General features: G+C 38.3%; 1 protein-coding gene across 1 annotated transcript in view; it reads left to right on the plus strand.

Moving 5' to 3' along the window:
• The window catches only part of COL24A1 (collagen type XXIV alpha 1 chain), a 404,934-nt gene that overhangs the window by 78,852 nt on the left and 307,085 nt on the right, over positions 1–18,997 (plus strand). Inside the window, exons 9-11 of the mRNA XM_055587104.1 lie at positions 8,449–8,493; positions 17,549–17,602; positions 18,805–18,849. Coding sequence (XP_055443079.1) covers positions 8,449–8,493; positions 17,549–17,602; positions 18,805–18,849 — 144 coding nt within the window. The remainder of the gene's footprint in view (positions 1–8,448; positions 8,494–17,548; positions 17,603–18,804; positions 18,850–18,997) is intronic.

Raw genomic sequence — 18,997 nt, forward strand, 5'->3', positions numbered from 1 at the left:
CCGAGCGTCTAATATAAAGGCTGCTGCTCAGGGGCTGCGCTGTCACCGCTTTGACTGTCTCCTCTGCGCTGTGTCTTCCCACTAATGGTAGGGGAAGCTGAGAACAAGGCGACACATACTGAGCTCCCCCACAGGCAAGCCCTTGCCTACCAAGTGGTGTAATTTGTGGAACTTCAGAAATGTTCCTTTGCCCAAAGTTATTTCCCTCTTGTGATTGACATTCTAACATTTGTGATAAATTCATTTGGCTATAAGTATTTCAGCTTCCAGAAAGTTTAAAGAAAAAAAATTCTGTCTTCAAAAAACAACTGTTGTCATTCGTATACCAGCGTTTCAAGAGTTAGTTTGTCCTACTCTTTTTCTCCATGAGAACTAGTTGAGAAGGACGACAGCTAGACTTGAAGGGGGGTGAAGTAAAAACTGAGTACTAATTAATGGAGGTTGTTGTTGATGTTTAGTCACTAAGTCACGTCTGACTATTTGCAATCCCATGGACTGTAGCCTGTCAGGCTCCTCTGCATGCTCCGGGCAAGAATACTGGAGTGGGTTGCCATATCCTTCTCCAGGGGATATTCCTGACCCAGGGATTGAACCTGAATCTCCTACATTGCAGGCGGATTCTTTACCACTGCAGCGTTGTACGTCAGTATTGTGAGGAATTTGGGACAGAGGTGGGCAGGAGACTATGGTGGGCGTGAGTGAAGTATGATCGAAGAAGGAAGGGAGATAGGTAGATTAGAGAGGTTTGCACAGTCTTCTTCCTATGATTTGTCTCAATCTCCCCAGTTACCTGGTATCATTTTTCTATATAATTTTTTGCTTATTCTCAAAACTTCAGGAACATTATTGCCTTACCTCAAATAGTATTAGGTTGGTGAAAAGGTAATTGCAGTTTCAGATCATGAATTTTATATCATTATAACTAGGCTCAAACACATCTTTATTAATCAAAATAAGAACCATTACAATCAACACATTTTTGCCAATGAGAAATAAGTTTGTTTATTCCTGTAGTGTAAAAATCTGTGCTTCAAGATTTGACAAATTCTTGGAAAGCATTTGCTGCTTCCTGCTTTCTATGGAAGCCTTTTTCCTGCAAAACTTAGTTGAGATTCTTGAAGAAGTGGTAGTCAGTTGGCAAGAAGTCGGGTGAATGTGGTGGATGAGGCAAAACTTTATAGCCCAATTTGTTTAAGCGTTGACTGTGCGACATGCAGTGGGGTGTTTCCTGGAGGAGAATTGGGCCCTTTCTCTTGACCAGTGCTGGCTGCAGGAGTTGCAATTTTCGGTGCATTTCATCAATTTGCTGAGCCTACTTCTCAGATATCATGGCTTCACTGGGATTCAGAAAGCTGTAGTGGATCAGACCGGCAGCAGACCACAAGTAACTAGGAACTTTTTTGGGAGGCAAGTTGAGCTTTGGGAACTGCTTCCGAACTTCTCAGTCCAGCCACTGAGCTGGTTGTCTTATATAAGAGCCACTTTTCATTGCATTTCACAATCTGATCAAGAAAAATGGTTTGTTGTTGCATAGAAGATGTTACTTCAAAATGCTGACTTTTTAAACTTGCAGTCAGCTCATGAGGCACCCACTTAGCTAGCTTTTTCACCTTTCCAGTTTGCTTCAAATGCCAAAAGTCAGTAGAATGGTCATCGTTGAGGTCTTTGGCAACGTCTCGTGTAGTTGTAAGAGGATCAGCTTTGATGATCCTCTCAGTTGGTCATTGTCAATTCACGATGCTGACCACCACTCGCCTCATCTTCAAGGCTCTCCTCTCCTTTGCAAAACTCCTTGAGCCACTGCACTGTACTGGAAGTTAGCAGTTCCTGGGTCAAACGCGTTGCTGATGTTGTGAGTTGTCTCTGCTACTTTAGGACCCATTTTGAATTCAAATAAGAAAATCACTTGAATTTGCTTTTTGTCTAACATTATTTTCCTAGTCTAAAATAAATATTTAAAAAAGCAAGTAGTAAGTCAGCAAAAAAAAGCAAGAAATACACATTAAAATGACATATAACATAACCACATATAAGAATGTATTCCAATCATATCAAACTGCAAACTTCAACAATGCAAAACTGCAATTACTTTTGCACCAACCTAATATATTTTCATGGTTGTTGATTTTTTTTTAAATTTTGTTCTCATTTCTTGCTTAAGGCTTCTTTTTCAATCAGCTATGGCTAGTTTATCACTTGGAGAAGGCAATGGCAACCCACTCCAGTACTCTTGCCTGGAAAATCCCATGGACGAAGGAGCCTGGTGGGCTGCAGTCCATGGGGTCACTAAGAGTCAGAGACGACTGAGTGACTTCACTCTCACTTTTCACTTTCATGCATTGGAGAAGGAAATGGCAACCCACTCCAGTGTTCTTGCCTGGAGAATCCCAGGGATGGGGGAGCCTCGTGGGCTGACGTCTATGGGGTCACACAGAGTCGGACATGACTGAAGTGACTTAGCAGCAGCAGCAGTTTATCACTATTTCTCATTTTTGCCATAGGTTTCCCTGATTATGTTGGCCAAACATGGGTATAAACCTTTATATTCCTCTTGGCATTGCTGACATGAGTCCTGTAGTGTGTGACAAATTATTAGATACTTGAACCTAGTCTGTAGAGGAATGCCATTATATTGTAGAAAATGAAAATTTAATATTGGCTTTCAGATACAGTGCATTAGGAAATAAAAGGAAATATATGTGTGATTTAGGGATCCCTAAGTGCAAGGACGGTGTTTTATTCAGTGTGGTGTTTCAGCCCAGTGAATACCACTTAGCAGCCATGCTATTAGTGAATGAATGAATGCTGCTTGTAAGTTTATTTTTATTGGAGCGTAGTTGCTTTACAATGTTGCATTGTTTGCTGCTGTACAGCAAAGTGAATCAGCCATATATATGTGTGTGTGTGTGTGTGTTTATATATCCCCTCAACAGAGCACTGAGTTCCCTGTGCTATTCTGTAGGTTCTCATTCATTTTCTGTTTTGTACATAGTAGTGTGTATATGTCAGTCCCAGTGTCCCAATTCACCCCTCCCTTTCCCCACTTAGTGTCCACATGTTTGTTCTCTACAATTGTTTCTCTATTACTGCTTTGAAAATACGTTCATCTGTACCATTTTTCTAGATTCCGTATATGTGTGTTAATATATGATATTAGTTTTTCTGATTTTCCTGTGTGATAGTCTCTGGGTCTGCCCACGTCTCTGCAAATAGCACAATTTCATTCTTTTTATGGCCGAGTAATACTCCATTGTATGTATGTGCCTCATCTTCTCTATCCATTCATTTGCTGATGCTGTTTCTAAGTTTAATTGACGGTTCCCTTTCACCTAGTCCTTGTGGTTGTCTTCTTCCTGAAACTGCTGCTGCTGCTGCTGCTAAGTCGCTTCAGTTGTGTCCGACTCTGTGCAACCCCATAGATGGAAGCCCACCAGGCTTCCCCGTCCCTGGGATTCTCCAGGCAAGAACACTGGAGTGGGTTGCCATTTCCTTCTCCAATGCATGAAAGTGAAAAGTGAAAGTGAAGTCGCTCAGTCCTGTCAGACTCTTAGCGACCCCATGGACTGCAGCCTACCAGGTTCCTCCGTCCATGGGATTTTCCAGGCAAGAGTACTAGAGTGGGTTGCCATTTGCTTCTCAAATCAGTAACCCTTCTTACCTGTCTTATTTTCCCCTCAGTCTTCCAAACACCCTCCATCCCATTTAGGTAGAGTGAGTAAAACTAATTAACCTGCTACTAATATCTCAGTGATGTTGCCTTTCACGTGATCCTTTATAAGGAGAGCCCACCTTTGCCTCAGCTTGCAGAGACTAGTCAGAAGCAAAAGATACAAGGAAGTTGCTTCAGACAAAAGGGTGGTTTTGAGATAAAGTTTGTCACTAGAATTCTGCAGTTGTTTTAATCACATCATTTTATCCTACAGTTCATTCAGGAAACCAGTATTAGGTAAACAAGATATAGTTCCTGTATTCAAGTAGTTTACTGTCTAAAAAAGTAAGTAGATACTAAAGTAAATCACAAAAGTATATTAGTCTATAACAAGTGCAGGGATGAAGATGTGAAAAAGTTTTTGTAGCAGTGATTGAAGGTTGCCTAAACTTCTTAAGATTGTAGGTGGGGAAAGTGTTTAGAGAACACTTTGAAGTTGCTCAGAGGCAACATCTGAGCTGCTTCTTAAGGATGAACAGAAGTTATCATGATGATACCTTGGTTAGTAGATATGTATGCTGTCTACACACAGGTGATGACATAAACCAAGGTTTGGAGGCAAGAAGCAGGTCCTTGTTTGGAGATTATAAAGTGTTAGTCAGGATGTGTCTGGAAATAAGGTGCATTCAGGGGTCAAATCATGAAGGAGCTTGGATACCATGGTAGAGCATTTATCATATGGTAGAGAGCTACTGAAGGGCTTTAAGAAGAGGAATGCCAGAGGCAAATCATTGAGTCACCAGAATTTCTTTGGTGTTTTTGTGGATTCTAGAGAGGAATGCTCCTACTTTTCTAAAACCTAAAGTTTAGGTAAGGAGGCTCAAGATAGGAAAGCAGAGTTGATAATGCATAAGTTGTCTTATACCATAGGGGGTACTTTCTCATACGTAGGAAAAATCTTTATTTTACTGAATATAAGTCCTTCCTATTTAGTGGGGGAAAAAAAAAACTTAAAAACAGTCATATATAAAGTTGACAACATGGAGATAATATCATTGAGACTCTTTCTCAATACATATATATAAGCATTCCTCACTTTGTGTGGTTTCAGTATACACAGCTTTCACTTACCATGGTTTAATTAACACCAGTCTCCCAACAACATGGTTCAAATTTCACTTACCACAATATATTGACTGTGATTATTAGCTGCATAAAGTATAAACTTTGCTACTGGCTCTTCAGCTTACAAGTGTCTGCATAAATAGTAGATGTGCATCAAGATCAGTGACCAGTCACATGACTTCACTCAGAACCTGTTGGTGATTGTACCGTGCACATCTGTTAGTTCCTACATAGACAGCAGAGCGTGTCGCTATGTTGCTTCCTTCTCTCTGTGATGAACTCATGTGACATTTTACACAGATGGATAATCAAAAAAAACAACAACAACAACCTGGTAAACAAGATGACAGTACAGTGAAATAAAGAAATAGTGATAACAGAAATTGAAATTAGAATTGAATGTAGATGGAATTATAGAAGAAATAGCTGATCCTGGGACACTGCTGCCACTTGAGTTAACTAGATATGCAAAGAGAAGTATTTAGTAAAGGTGAACTTTTGATATAAGAGGAAAGTGTTGTGATGAATAGGATAGAGATGTCCCAGAGGAGGTCACAACAGCAAAAAAAAAAAAAAAAAAAAAATCTTCATATTAGAAGAACTCTTAGCCCTATTTCATGACGCTGAAAGTGCAGAGGATGAAATGTTGGAAGCTGACCTATACTTAGAAAGAAGTGTGACAGTTTGCCAAACCATCAGATCAGATCAGTCGCTCAGTCCTGTCCGACTCTTTGAGACCCCATGAATTGCAGCACGCCAGGCCTCCCTGTCCATCACCAACTCCCGGAGTTCACTGAGACTCACGTCTATTCCAAGTGTCTTTATAGGCTACTGGCCAGACTTCATATTGGCTCCCCTTAGATTGAGTGCCATCTCCTGTGGCTGAGGTGGAGTAGGAGTGAGCTCATGAAGAAAAGATCATGACTGTTTGGTGTTGCCCTTTTATTAAGGGCTGTTGATGAAGAAGAATCTCTTCGGAGGGAATTGTACATTTGGAGGATATTAGGGTCAATGTGTCTAGTTCACTGTTGTAAACTGCTTCAGGGAAAGTAAGCTAACACACTTGTAGTACCAGTGCGTTTTGTTTCACCAGGGCTGAGGGAAGAATCTTCGGTCAGAGAAACAGATAGTGGCCAAAGAAAGGGAAGCATATAATTAGACTCAGCAGTACACAGAAATAAAAACAAGGAAATAAATATTTAATACAGGTTTTTTTGTTTGTTTGTTTTTAAAGAAAAGGAACTAGGCCCATGACAGAGAGTCTCTCTATCTATATGCCTCTCACCCCAGCTCCCCATTTGTCATCTTCCTGACACTCTCCTAGGAACTACATCCTTCTAGATCTGCTGCCTCTTCCGAAGGAGATTCAGCCACTATTTTAGTGCTGAGGACATTTCTTATTTCCCAGTATTAAAAAAGTGAAAAGGCTAGGTTTGTGGATATTTTTTATCTGTAGACTCTTGAACATTTGGACAGCTGAGAACAGTGTCCCCTGTTTTGTAATTAGGCTGGTATTTAGCTATCTTAAAAAAAAAAAAAAAAGTATAAACTCAGAGTGAAACTGTGGGTGTATTAGAGGCCATTGGTAAATGTGTAACTTTAATAATTCCTTTTTTTGATTTATCTTGGTTATCTACAATTTAACATTTGATGAGGATGAGACTGTCCTACATTTGAGTTTGAGACAAATATAGGCATATAAAGTAAATAGAAGGGCAGGTTACTAAGCTCATGATGAATCTGTGAAACCAACATGATTCTACCTTACTGCCTACATGACTTTGATCATATCATTTGATTTCTCAGAGAATTTTCTCATCTGTAAAATTAGAGAAGGAAATGGCAATCCACTCCAGTATTCTTGCCTGGAGAATCCCATGGACAGAGGAGTCTGGCAGTTTACAGTTCATGGGGTCACAGAGGTGGACACAACTGAAGCGACTTGGTGTGGCATAAATGCGGAAGATACCTGCTTCATAGGATTGCTATAGAATTAGCCACTTCTTTGTTTTTATTAGTTTTTTTTAGTTCAGTGAAGTTTCTTTGTGCCTTCCTTCCTTCCCCTCCACTTTTCCCCCGTATTCTTTGGCTACTTCTCTGATTTTTAATAGTCTAATCAGGAAAGAACAGAGCTCCCAGAAGACAGGCCATTTCCTCTGCACTCTGGTTTTTTCCTTCTGTTATTCCCTTGTTACTTATATGCTTACATTTACAGATAACACAAAAATTTTTGCCTCCAACTTACTTTCTTACATTTTCTGATCTTCTCTCTGGTTCCTAAGAGTCTCTCTACTTAAACATTTACTTATGTTTTAAGTTTATCATCTCAGAAACTGCTTAAATCATTTCCTTATTTTTCAAATAGGCACCTCTTCTAATTTTCCCATTGTCTAACCAGGGTATAATTTCCTTCTCTAATTCATGAATTCATGTTCATAAATCCTCAGTGATTAATCCTGAATGACTCTTTTCCCTCTGTTACTCTATATCCTGAAACCCCAAAAACGTATCTTCAGTTTGCTCTACATTAATTTGAAGTTTCTGATATTTGTAAACTATGATTTATTTCTGATTTTTGAAGTTTGCTTAAAATTCTGAGATTCTTTTAAAAAGGAACTTTCTGTTGTTCTTTTATATACAGCAAAATCAAGTAAACAGCAGGTTGACTTACTGATTGTTAATTAGAGCTGTATAAATATGCTGATTCTTTGTTCCTGTCTTCTTTTTTTTTTTTAGCTTCCTTCCTTTTGCTCATAGAATATCTTTCTAGAGCATAAAGATTGTTATCTCTTTTATATCTTTGAATGTTGATGAGAGAGATTAAGATTTGACTTTGGTTCTTATTTGGAAAATCTTTTTTGTTACTAATGTCTTTTTTAAAAAAAATTGAGATATAATTGACATATAACATTGGTTATTGATTTCTTCAGTTCAGTTCAGTTCTCAGTTGTGTCCGACTCTTTGTGACCCCATGAGTCGCAGCATGCCAGGCCTCCCTGTCCATCACCAACTCCTGGAGTTCACTCAAACTCAAGTCCATTGAGTCGGTGATGCCATCCAGCCATCTCATCCTCTGTTGTCCCCTTCTCCTCCTGCCCCCAATCCCTTCCAGCATCAGTCTTTTCTAATGAGTCAACTCTTCGCATGAGGTGGCCAAAGTCTTATAAACCCCCTTTGGGTGGACTTGAGCAGTCTCTTTTATTCACTCATTCACAGAATATCATGACAATGTTTTAGAGAAACTGCATGAATATAGTCCAGTTTTTCAATAGTTACAAACAGAATATATCTGAAGGCCTTTCATTTCAGCATTAATGAACTAAAACCAACTTTTAAAAAGCTGCAGCGGAATTGAGCAGACCTATTGCTAAATACCAGCCTTTTATAAATGATGCTGTTTTTTTATTCAATACTATGTAACCATTTTAGTTGCCAACAACAAATCTTTCAAATAGCACTCAAAATTGATTAAGAATTATTCATAAGAATTTATTATTTAATAAAATTAAATTTTTATTAAATTAAAAGGATAGCATTTAATAAGAAATAGATTAGTAATAATTGCATTTGCATTAATGAGAAAACTGGAAGTTGGGGTGAATGACAACTGTGGTTAGTTATTGGACTCACATGGGTTTACTTTTCATAGCATGTCTTCACCTTTACCATTGCAGGGTCTCAAGGGGCATCCAGGACTCCCAGGACTCCAAGGGGAACAAGTAAGTATTCTTCCTTTGTCAGACTTGCATCTTCTCCAGTGAAAAAAAATACACAGTGGGAAACTCCACTGAGAGATTATTTTTCCACACTTAACTCTTGCAGTTTTTCTTAATGCTTTTAAGGAAATGCTTTTTTTTAATGCTTATTTTTTTCTTAATGCTTTCAATTTTCTTAATGTCTTTTTCCTGTCAATTTTTTTAATTCTTTGACTCTTTTTAGTACAGGAAAAACTTCTAATTTATTATCTACTAAATTTTGTTGGTTTTTTCTTATCTTAGACTTACTTTCAACTATCTGCCTAACATGCTCCGGAACAGCTGTTTTAAGCTTTTGTTATTCATAAACTCTTGTGAGAATCTTATAAATGCTGTGAGCCCTGTCGCCGGATTATCCATGCATATGCACACGTGCACACACACACACTCTCTGATTTTCTTGTATTTCTCGGGGGCTTGCCTGTTCTCCAAAGTCTATTCACAGCTGTTAGTTCCCTACCATTGTGTGAAGGATTGCAAATAAGTTTGATAACAATCCAAATTAGAATGTCAGTATGCTCTTTTTTGTTCATTCTATATATACGCACATATGTAAAAGTCAAAATAGTTTGGAAACTGTTTAGTTTTTGATCATGTTATTTCTTCTTTCTTCCACCAGAAAATAATATATCATTATGTCACAGGAAAAAATAAAGTCAAATCTCTTGTTTTCAGTACAATGTGTACTAGGCCAGAATGCATATATCAGTGAAAAGGGTGAGAGATTAGATACTAACTAAAGTCACAAATCGGAAAAGGCAATGGCACCCCACTCCAGTACTCTTGCCTGGAAAATCCCATGGGCGGAGGAGGCTGGTAGGCTGCAGTCCATGGGGTCACTAAGAGTCAGGCATGACTGAGTGACTTCACTTTCTCTTTTCACCTTCATGCATTGGAGAAGGAAATGGCAACCCACTCCAGTGTTCTTGCCTGGAGAATCCCAGGGACGGGGGAGCCTGGTGGGCTGCCATCTATGGGGTTGCACAGAGTTGGACACGACTGAAGCAACTTAGCAGCAGCAGCAAGGTGACAAATCATTACTGGAGATTTAGCAAAGAGCCTCAGGAAGCCCTAAGAGGAGCTCCAGAAAGAAAACTGATGGATTATCCCTGAGGGAAAGACAAATAAATAAATAAAGCCAATGTTTTCTTTCATTCATTCATGTTAGAGGAACAGTAAGCTCTATTGGAGAAGGCAATGGCACCCCACTCCAGTACTCTTGCCTGGAAAATCCCATGGACAGAGGAGCCTGGTGGGCTGCAGTCCATGGGGTCGTGAAGAGTCGGACACGACTGAGAGACTTCACTTTCCCTTTTCACTTTCATGTATTGGAGAAGGAAATGGCAACCCACTCCAGTGTTCTTGCCTGGAGAATCCCAGGGATGGGGCAGCCTGGTGGGCTGCCGTTTATGGGGTCGCACAGAGTCGGACACGACTGAAGCGACTTAGCAGCAGCAGCAGCAAGCTCTATTAAGTCACTGAGGCACAGTTTTTCAAGATTGCTAATTACTGGACATGGCAAGAAAAGCGATATATGTATTTGTAGCAAGTACAATCTCAATTTCTTCAGTACTTAACAATCTCAAGTATGAGATCAAATGAGTGCTGAAAAGCATTTGAGCATATATAGAAAAAAAAAAAAAAAAAACCAGAAGGGCAAGAGGGAAAGAGAGATTAGATCCTGGGGAAGGAAAAAAATTCCTAGAATACTGCTTTGGCAGAAATGTGTGGATTCCAATTAAGAAAACCTGACAGATCACAAGTTAGTGAAAAAGCTGACCGTTTGTCAGTACTGATCAGTTTTCTCATACTGATCTGTTATCTAGTTCCATTAGTATACATGTCCTTGTTCTGAGGGTGGTATGCTTGTGAGAAGAGTCCAAAATCAGTTTTAAAGATTGGAACACGTATTATAGGAATCAGTTCTATTTTATATAATTCCAGAAGAAAAAAAGACAAAATTGGTGATAACCGTGAGGAACAACTAAAATCATTTTGCATTTTAACTGTTGGAGACACTGTGGACATTAAGAGGAGCATGACTAATTTGCTAGGAGACATTCCCTTCTGGATAGTTTGTAAATATTTATTAACTGGCCAGAAACATTTAGGAAAGTAATTATATCATCTGTGTAAGCTCTAGTATTAAGAGCTGTCATTTACTGAGTCTATTAGTTGCCAAACTATACTACTGTTAACTGGAACTTCAAGTAGTATAACTGTGCATTGAGTGTTTCCATATGTTAACTCATCTGATGCTCCACAACACTAAGAATTATTATAGTTACCCCTGCTTTTAAATATATATTTCCCACATTGTCCTATTTTCTCTACATTATAATCCTGTGATATTACTATTGTATTTTACTAATGAATAAATGAAGACATAGGGAGGACCCATGCTAGCCACGCTTGGACTCTCAATGACGTCTGACTCAGCGCATCGGCTTTAATTCCTCAAGTGAGAAGTGGGATTGGAACAGGTTTAACTATTCCTGATTTTTCCAGGAGTAGTGATATAACCCTGTGTCTAAATTACTCCAGACAATCTACAGATTGAAGTGAGCCATTTTTTAAATGCAGAGTGAATTAAGTTACAGTATTTCTTTTGAGTCTTTTGAGCTCTGTTGTTGTCCAAGTGATTTTAGGGTGTGGTTGGCTTAGGGTATGTTTATGCCACATATGACTGCTGAAAGCATACTTATTTACTTTGTTTACTGCTGTTCCAGAGGAGCAGGATTTAGTCATTGAAAAGAGTCCTTTTGTGTATTTCTTTGTGCAGCTGGAATGTGTTATATCGCTACATGTTGTCTTAACACCCTCTATGAAAATCTGTTCAAAATCAGATTTCATTTACGTCTTAAAACAGATTGCTTTTTAATTGAGATTGATTAACCTAATTGAACCGTGAACTTCCAGATGTTCCAGCTGGTTTTAGAAAAGGCAGAGGAACCAGAGATCAAATTGCCAACATCCTCTGGATCATCGAAAAAGCAAGAGAGTTCCAGAAAAACATCTATTTCTGCTTTATTGACTATGCCAATGCCTTTGACTGTGTGGATCACAATAAACTGTGTAAAATTCTTCAAGAGATGGCAATACCAGACCACCTGATCTGCCTCTTGAGAAACCTATATGCAGGTCAGGAAGCAACAGTTAGAACTGGACATGGAATAACAGACTGGTTCCAAATAGGAAAAGGAGTACGTCAAGGCTGTATATTGTCACCCTGCTTACATAACTTCTATGCAGAGTACATCATGAGAAATGCTGGGCTGGAAGAAGCACAAGCTGGAATCAAGATTGCTGGGAGAAATATCAATCACCTCAGATATGCAGATGACACCACCCTTATGGCAGAAAGTGAAGAGGAATAAAAAGCCTCTTGATGAAAGTGAAAGTGGAGAGTGAAAAAGTTGGCCTAAAGCTCAACATTCAGAAAATGAAGATCATGGCATCTGGTCCCATCACTTCATGGGAAATAGATGGGGAAACAGTGGAAACAGTGTCAAACTTTATTTTTGGGGGCTCCAAAATGACTGCAGATGGTGATTGCAGCCATGAAATTAAAAGACTCTTACTCCTTGGAAGAAAAGTTATGACCAACCTCAATAGCATATTGAAAAGCAGAGACATTACTTTGCCAACAAAGGTCCGTCTAGTCAAGGCTATGGTTTTTCCGGTGGTCATGTATGGATGTGAGAGTTGGACTGTGAAGAAAGCTGAACGCTGAAGAATTGATGCTTTTGAACTGTGGTGTTGGAGAAGACTCTTGAGAGTCCCTTGGACTGCAAGGAGGTCTAATCAGTCCATTCTTAAGAAGATCAGTCCTGGGTGTTCTTTGGAAGGAATGATGCTAAAGCTGAAGCTCCAGTACTTTGGTCACCTCATGCGAAGAGTTGACTCATTGGAAAAGATTCTGATGCTGGGAGGGATTGGGGGCAGAAGGAGAAGGGGAAGACAGGATGAGATGGCTAGATGGCATCACTGACTCGATGCAAGTGAGTTTGAGTGAACTCCGGGAGTTGGTGATGGACAGGGAGGCCTGGCATGCTGCAATTCATGGGGTCGCAAAGAGTTGGACACGACTGAGCAACTGAACTGAACTGAACTGACTGAACCTAATTTGGCTAGGAAACTCATGAAAGGGATAGTGGTTGCCATTAACCAGAACCTACAGAATAAAAACAGCATTTTATGTTTATTTCACTCTTTTTATTGGCATACCCAAATATAAGGTTTTTGTGGATGTCTGGATATAGGCCTGTGTGTTTTAGAGTTGGATGGGGAATAGAGGAAGCATTTGTAAATAGACTGAAGCAAATCTCATAATTAGAGGGCTTTCCTTTGAGTACTACTATAAGTTATTTGCACTTCAAATCTCCATTAGGGAGGAAGCCTTCAATGGTGGTCTCTGGAGTTAGACTTACTGATTTAAATTCTGGCTTTATAAATAGCTGAGTGGCTTTCCACTAGTGGCAAATACTTTGTGTCTAATTTTTTGCATCTGTAAAATAGGGATAATATCTACCTTATAGGGTTTGGGTAGATTAAATAAGATAATACGTATAAAATACTTGAAATTGTGCTTGGCATATCAGTGCTCAATAAACATTATAGGGATCAAATATATACTATGTATAATGTTAATAAGGTAATTTCTAGTACATAAATATAGTTTCTGAAATTCATAGGATATAATCTCTACATGTAGATGAGAATTTTCTGTAATTCTCAGAAGATCACTCTTTATTCACATTCTATTAAATTGTTCATTGTCATATATGTGTGTGTGTGCATATACACACCTGACAACTTTTGTCAGATCATCTGGGTTTACATTCAGGCTCTGCTACTTACTATTCCATCTCAGGCACATTTCACAACGTCTCTGTATCTTTCTTACTTCAAATGTAGAATGAAGAACATAGTATCTATCATACTTTATATCATAGATATAAAGTAGCTGTAAATCACATTGCATGGTGATGTGATTAGCACATAAAAACATGTTGAAGTGAAGTGAAAGTCACTCACTCATGTATGACTCTTTGTGACCCCATGGACTATACAGTCCATGGAATTCTCCAGGCCAGAAGGAGTGAGTAGCCTTTCCCTTCTCCAGGGGATCTTCCCCACCCAGGGATCAAAGCCAGGTCTCCTGCATTGCAGTCTGATTCTTTACCAGATCGAACCCAGGTCTCCCGCATTGCCAGTGGATTTTTTACCACCTGAGCCACAAGGGAAATCCAAGAATACTAGAGTGGATGGCCTATTCCTTCTCCTTTGGATCTTCCTGACCTTGGAATCAAACCTGGGTCTTCTGCATTGCAAGCAGATTCTTTATGAACTGAGCTATGAGGGAAGCCCAACACACACACAAAAAATGTTAAGTAAATAGTAATCGTTGAAGCAAGGAAAGGAAGGGGGAGAGAAAAGGGAGAAAACGAAACTGAGAAATGTATTCTGAGAAAAGTGGAGAGAAGGACATATTAGGAGAATACAAGTCTAATAGTATGAAAGGGTGAAAACTTTGAACTGTGATCCTTTATTTGCCTCTTTCTTGAACAGTTTTTTCTCTAGATTTTTTTCAAATTTCAGGAATTTTTAGTGTTTCTATGGTTAAACTAGAGAAATTAGTGCAATCTTTTTATACTTCAGAGCAGAGGGGCAAAGGATTAGTGTCCTTTGTATTAGTATTGTTATCTAATACAAATAAACAACAGGAAAATAATTTTTACAGAATAAAGAATCTATGAAAATTATCACTGTTATCATCAGTTCAGTTCAGTCGCTCAGTCGTGTCTGACTCTTTGTGACTCCATGGACTGCAGAACACCAGGCTTCCCTGTCCATCACCAACTCCTGGTGCTTGCTCAAATTCATGTCCATCGAATCAGTGATGCCATCCAACCAGCTCATCCTCTGTTGTCCCCTTCTCCTCCTGCCTTCAATCTTTCCCAGCATCAGGGTCTTTTCAGATGAGTCAGTTCTTCACATCAAGTGGCCAAAGTAGTGGGGATTCAGCTTCAGCATCAGTCCTTCCAATGAATATTCAGGACCAATTTCCTTTAGGATTAACTGGTTGGATCTCACGGGACTCTCAAGAGTCTTCTCCAACACCACAGTTCAAAAGCTTCAATTCTTTGGTGCTCAGCTTTCTTTATAGTCCAACTCTCACATCCATACATGACTACTGGAAAAACCATAGCTTTGATTAGACAGACCTTTGCTGGCAAAGTCTTTGCTTTTTAGTATGCTGTCTAGGTTGGTCATAGCTTTTCTTCCAAGGAGCAAGCGTCTTTTAATTTCATGACTGCAGTCACCATCTGCAGTGATTTTGGAGCCCAAGAAAATAAAGTCTGTCACTGTTCCCATTGTTTCCCCATCTATTTGCTATGAAGTGATGGGACCAAAGGCTATGATCTTAGTTTTCTGAATGTTGAGTTTTAAGCCAACATTTTCACTCTCTTCCTTTACTTTCATCAACAGGCTCTTCAGTTCTTCTTTGCTTTATCTCACAATGGTGCTGTCATCTGCCTATCTGAGGGCATTGATGTTTTTCCTGGCAGTCTTGATTCCAGCTTGTGCTTCATCCAGCCTGGCATTTTGCATGATGTACTCTGCATATAAGTTAAATAAACAGTGTGGCAATATACAGCCTTTACTTCTTTTCCAATTTGGAACCAGTCTCTTGTTCCACGTCTGGTTCTAACTGTTGCTTCTTGAGCTGCTTACAGATTTCTCAGGCGGCAGATCAGGTGGTCTGGTGTTCTCATCTCTTTAAGAATTTTCCACACTTTGTTGTGATCCACATAGTCAAAGGCTTTGGCATAGTCAATAAAGCAGAAGTAGATGTTTTTCTGGAACTCTCTTGCTTTTTCAATGATCCAGTGGATGTTGGCAATTTGATCTCTGGTTTCTCTGCCTTTTCTAAATCCAGCTTGAACATCTGGAAGTTCACAGTTCACATACTGTTGAAGCCTGGCTTGGAGAACTTTGAGCATAACTGCTAGCGTGTGAGATGAGTGCAATTGTCCGGTAGTTTGAACATACTTTGGCATTGCCTTTCTTAACATATTTTTTTGGCATTTCCTTAGTTCACAAGTTATGTATTAGACCTAAATGAATAACCTAAATTAATCATGTATCAGTGGAAGAAAGTAACAACATATGGAGGTATTTCTTCACACTTTTCCACAGGGTTCTGCAGCAAGTTTCTTTTCTTATGTGTTTGAGTCTCCATATATCAGCCTTCCTTGAGTAAGAAAAAAAAAAGTGAAGTCACTCAGTCGTGTCTGACTCTTTGCGACCCCATGGACTGTAGACCACCAGGCTCCACCATCCATGGAATTTTCTAGGCAAGAATACTGGAGTGGGTTGCCATTTCCTTGGGTAAACTGGATTTTAAATCAGGCACAGAAGGTTGTAAATTCAAAGTGAATTTCACATTCAAAGTTGCTATGTGAATTTTTAGATATACCCTTGTCATAATACAGGTAATTAACACTTAATATCCATTTACCTACCTTCTGAAGCTTGTGCTCTGATAGTTAAGGCGAGTTGCAGGATGGCTGAGACAAGTTCAATCTGTAAAGGTACTGGTTATTACACAATGTATCAACTCTTTCTCTAATGTAAATGTTTTTTAAAATTCATGTATCACTGAATTTTTTTATCCTATGTTTATCTGCATTTATCCTACATTTAATAATTAGTATCTCATTTAGGTCCCTAATTTATAGTTGTATTCATTTTTATTTAGCAATTTATCTCATTTTCTTTTTTTTTTTTTTTCAATTTAAAAGCAGTCAAAGTTTCCTAACTGACGAGATTACAAAAATAATCATGGTAGATACCTTAGTTCATCCTTCTATTAAGCCTGTTGATATGGTCTTCCCCGTTGCCAGCATCTCCAGCTTCTACAAAGTGCATGGCCTTTTTCTTCATCTCACCTCACAGAGAATACAGTTTGAAGGCCCATAGGAAGTTGTTTCACTTTTCACTTTCATGCATTGGAGAAGGAAATGGCAACCACTCTAGTGTTCTTGCCTGGAGAATCCCAGGGATGGGGGAGCCTGGTGGGCTGCCATCTCTGGGGTCGCACAAAGTCGGACACGACTGAAGTGACTTAGCAGCAGCAGCAGCAGGAAGTTGTTTGCTTCTTTGAAATGTTTTCCAACAGTATGGAGATCTCATGAATCAGATGACCTTCATGCAGATGATGCCATATTTGCCAGGAGACCAGCGATCAAATTATCTGTCAGGACAATTCACTGCTTGTTGATTTTGATCAATTAATTTACTGACTTAAGGTTTGGGTACCCCCATGCAATGTATTCTTGCCTTGAGAATCCCATGGATAGAGGAGCCTGGCAGGCTAGAGTCCATGGGGTTCCAAGAGTTGGACACAACGACTAAACCACATGCACTGTATGGTTCCACCCTTCTCAGCATGTTAATTGAAACCTTGTTGAGCTTCAGGAGGTGCCACTGAACATCTGAGAGAGACAAAGTTGCAATGCCTTTCAAATCTTTGATACCTCTGTTCCTGATGACAAATGCCAGTTTGGGTCCTGTGGGCACACAGAAGTTTCTGGCTTTTCTTGCCATCCTAGCCATTTGAATTCAGTTCTGTATATCTGCTTGTCTTCCTTGTGATAGGGCTTAGCTTTTTCATAGATAAACTTTTTGCCTTTCGAAACATCTTTTAGGCAAATTATTTCTCAGCACTTGATCTTAAGCTCTGTGAAATTCTTTTCCTTTTTCTTAAGGATTTCTGGCATAGCAGGAACCTTTATTTCCTTCTCTTCTGCACCCTCCATGGTTCCAGCCAGGAAAGAGGCCATTTTCATTTTAAATAGATGACTTCAGTCAGATAAGCAACATGCAGGACTCTTCATATTTTTATATGGAAAAAATATTCTTTCCAAACTTGGGTATTATGAATACACCAGTTTGCTTTCTTGGGCTTCTTTGGACTTTGCTGTATTTTTTATTATTTTATTTTTCATTTTAGGGAATTCCAGGATTCACTGGTAATATTGGTTCACGTGGTTACCCTGGCAGGCAGGTGAGGTAACTATATTTAAACTTTTCTTTTTATGTCTCTCTTTATTAATGCATTGTATGTTCCAATTTCAAGAGTTAATGTTCAAATGATAATTGGTTTATTTTATTAAATAATGAATTACTCATAGCAAAATAATTCTCCAAAATTCTGATATCAAAATTGTAAAAATTCTTCAAAAATTTTATTGCAGACAAATTTTACTTACAATGAGAGTGGGATTTTTAAACAAGTTTGATATGATATTCAGTGGAACTTTTTAAATTAAAATGGCCCAGTAGGCTAATAAAATGTTAAACAGTGTTGCTACTGATTTTACAATATTACCACTGACTAAAATGAAGTAATGATATGAGTTAAGACTCTCTTTGATATGCAACATTTTTTAATAATACAATTATAAACACTTGGGACACTGTTGCCAGTGCTACATATACCACTATCTGAATACTTTTTATCTAAATTGGATTCAAATCTTTGTATACTGTTTTAAAAATTCATTTTAATCATTTCATATTTATTTCCCTCTAATTTCTAACTTTCTCTAGCCATTTCATATAGGCTAATAAGAGAAAAAAATTTTCTTTCTTAGGCTTTCATTAATTACTTACTCTTGAAATTAATTGTTCATTTAGCATACTAGAAAACTGTATTTATATAAAATATCTTTTTTATTCTCTAGAATTAGGGAATTGAAAATGCCAAAAGATAATCTAGTGTTAATAAAATTCCATTTTGAAGCCTTTAAAGTATGTGGAGGGTATTACATGAATCTTACCACCAAGTAATGTTTTGTGTTTATCTGAAAAATATATAAATACTTAAACATATGGAAATTGATCTGAAGTTAAAAAAATGTACTTATTTTCTAAAGTAAGAATATATTTTAGATAAGTGAATTAGAAGTGTTCTAAAAGAACAGGGTTTTCCAATGAGAAATAACTTAAATAATTGTGTCTGACAGTTGTGTTAATCTACTTTATTTAGAAATCTAAAATATATTTGTGTATAGATTATATACAATGGCTTTTTTGGTTCTGAAATTTCTAAAATCCCTAAAATGTATATGGTCTTCAGAACTAAGTATACACTTCTGAAGTTTATACTTGTAAAAATGATACCTTTTATTTGCCCCTTTTTATTAATTATCAACAACTCTTTAAAAAGTACTAGAGTATGATGGTGATGTCTTTTGTTTGCACTAGGGTTTAGCTGGACCAGATGGTAATCCAGGACCTAAAGGTGTACGAGTGAGTAAGCATTTTCATCGTTTTGTTAAGTATGCTTAAATGTACGTAGAATCACATATACAAAATACTTATTTTCACACTTCCACACTTCCATTACTTTGAATGTAATGTGGGTTTAGCCTGGAAAGAAGTATACTTATTTAATATA

This window comes from Bubalus kerabau, chromosome 6 (assembly GCF_029407905.1).
Source record: "Bubalus kerabau isolate K-KA32 ecotype Philippines breed swamp buffalo chromosome 6, PCC_UOA_SB_1v2, whole genome shotgun sequence".
Lineage (NCBI taxonomy): Eukaryota > Metazoa > Chordata > Mammalia > Artiodactyla > Bovidae > Bubalus > Bubalus kerabau.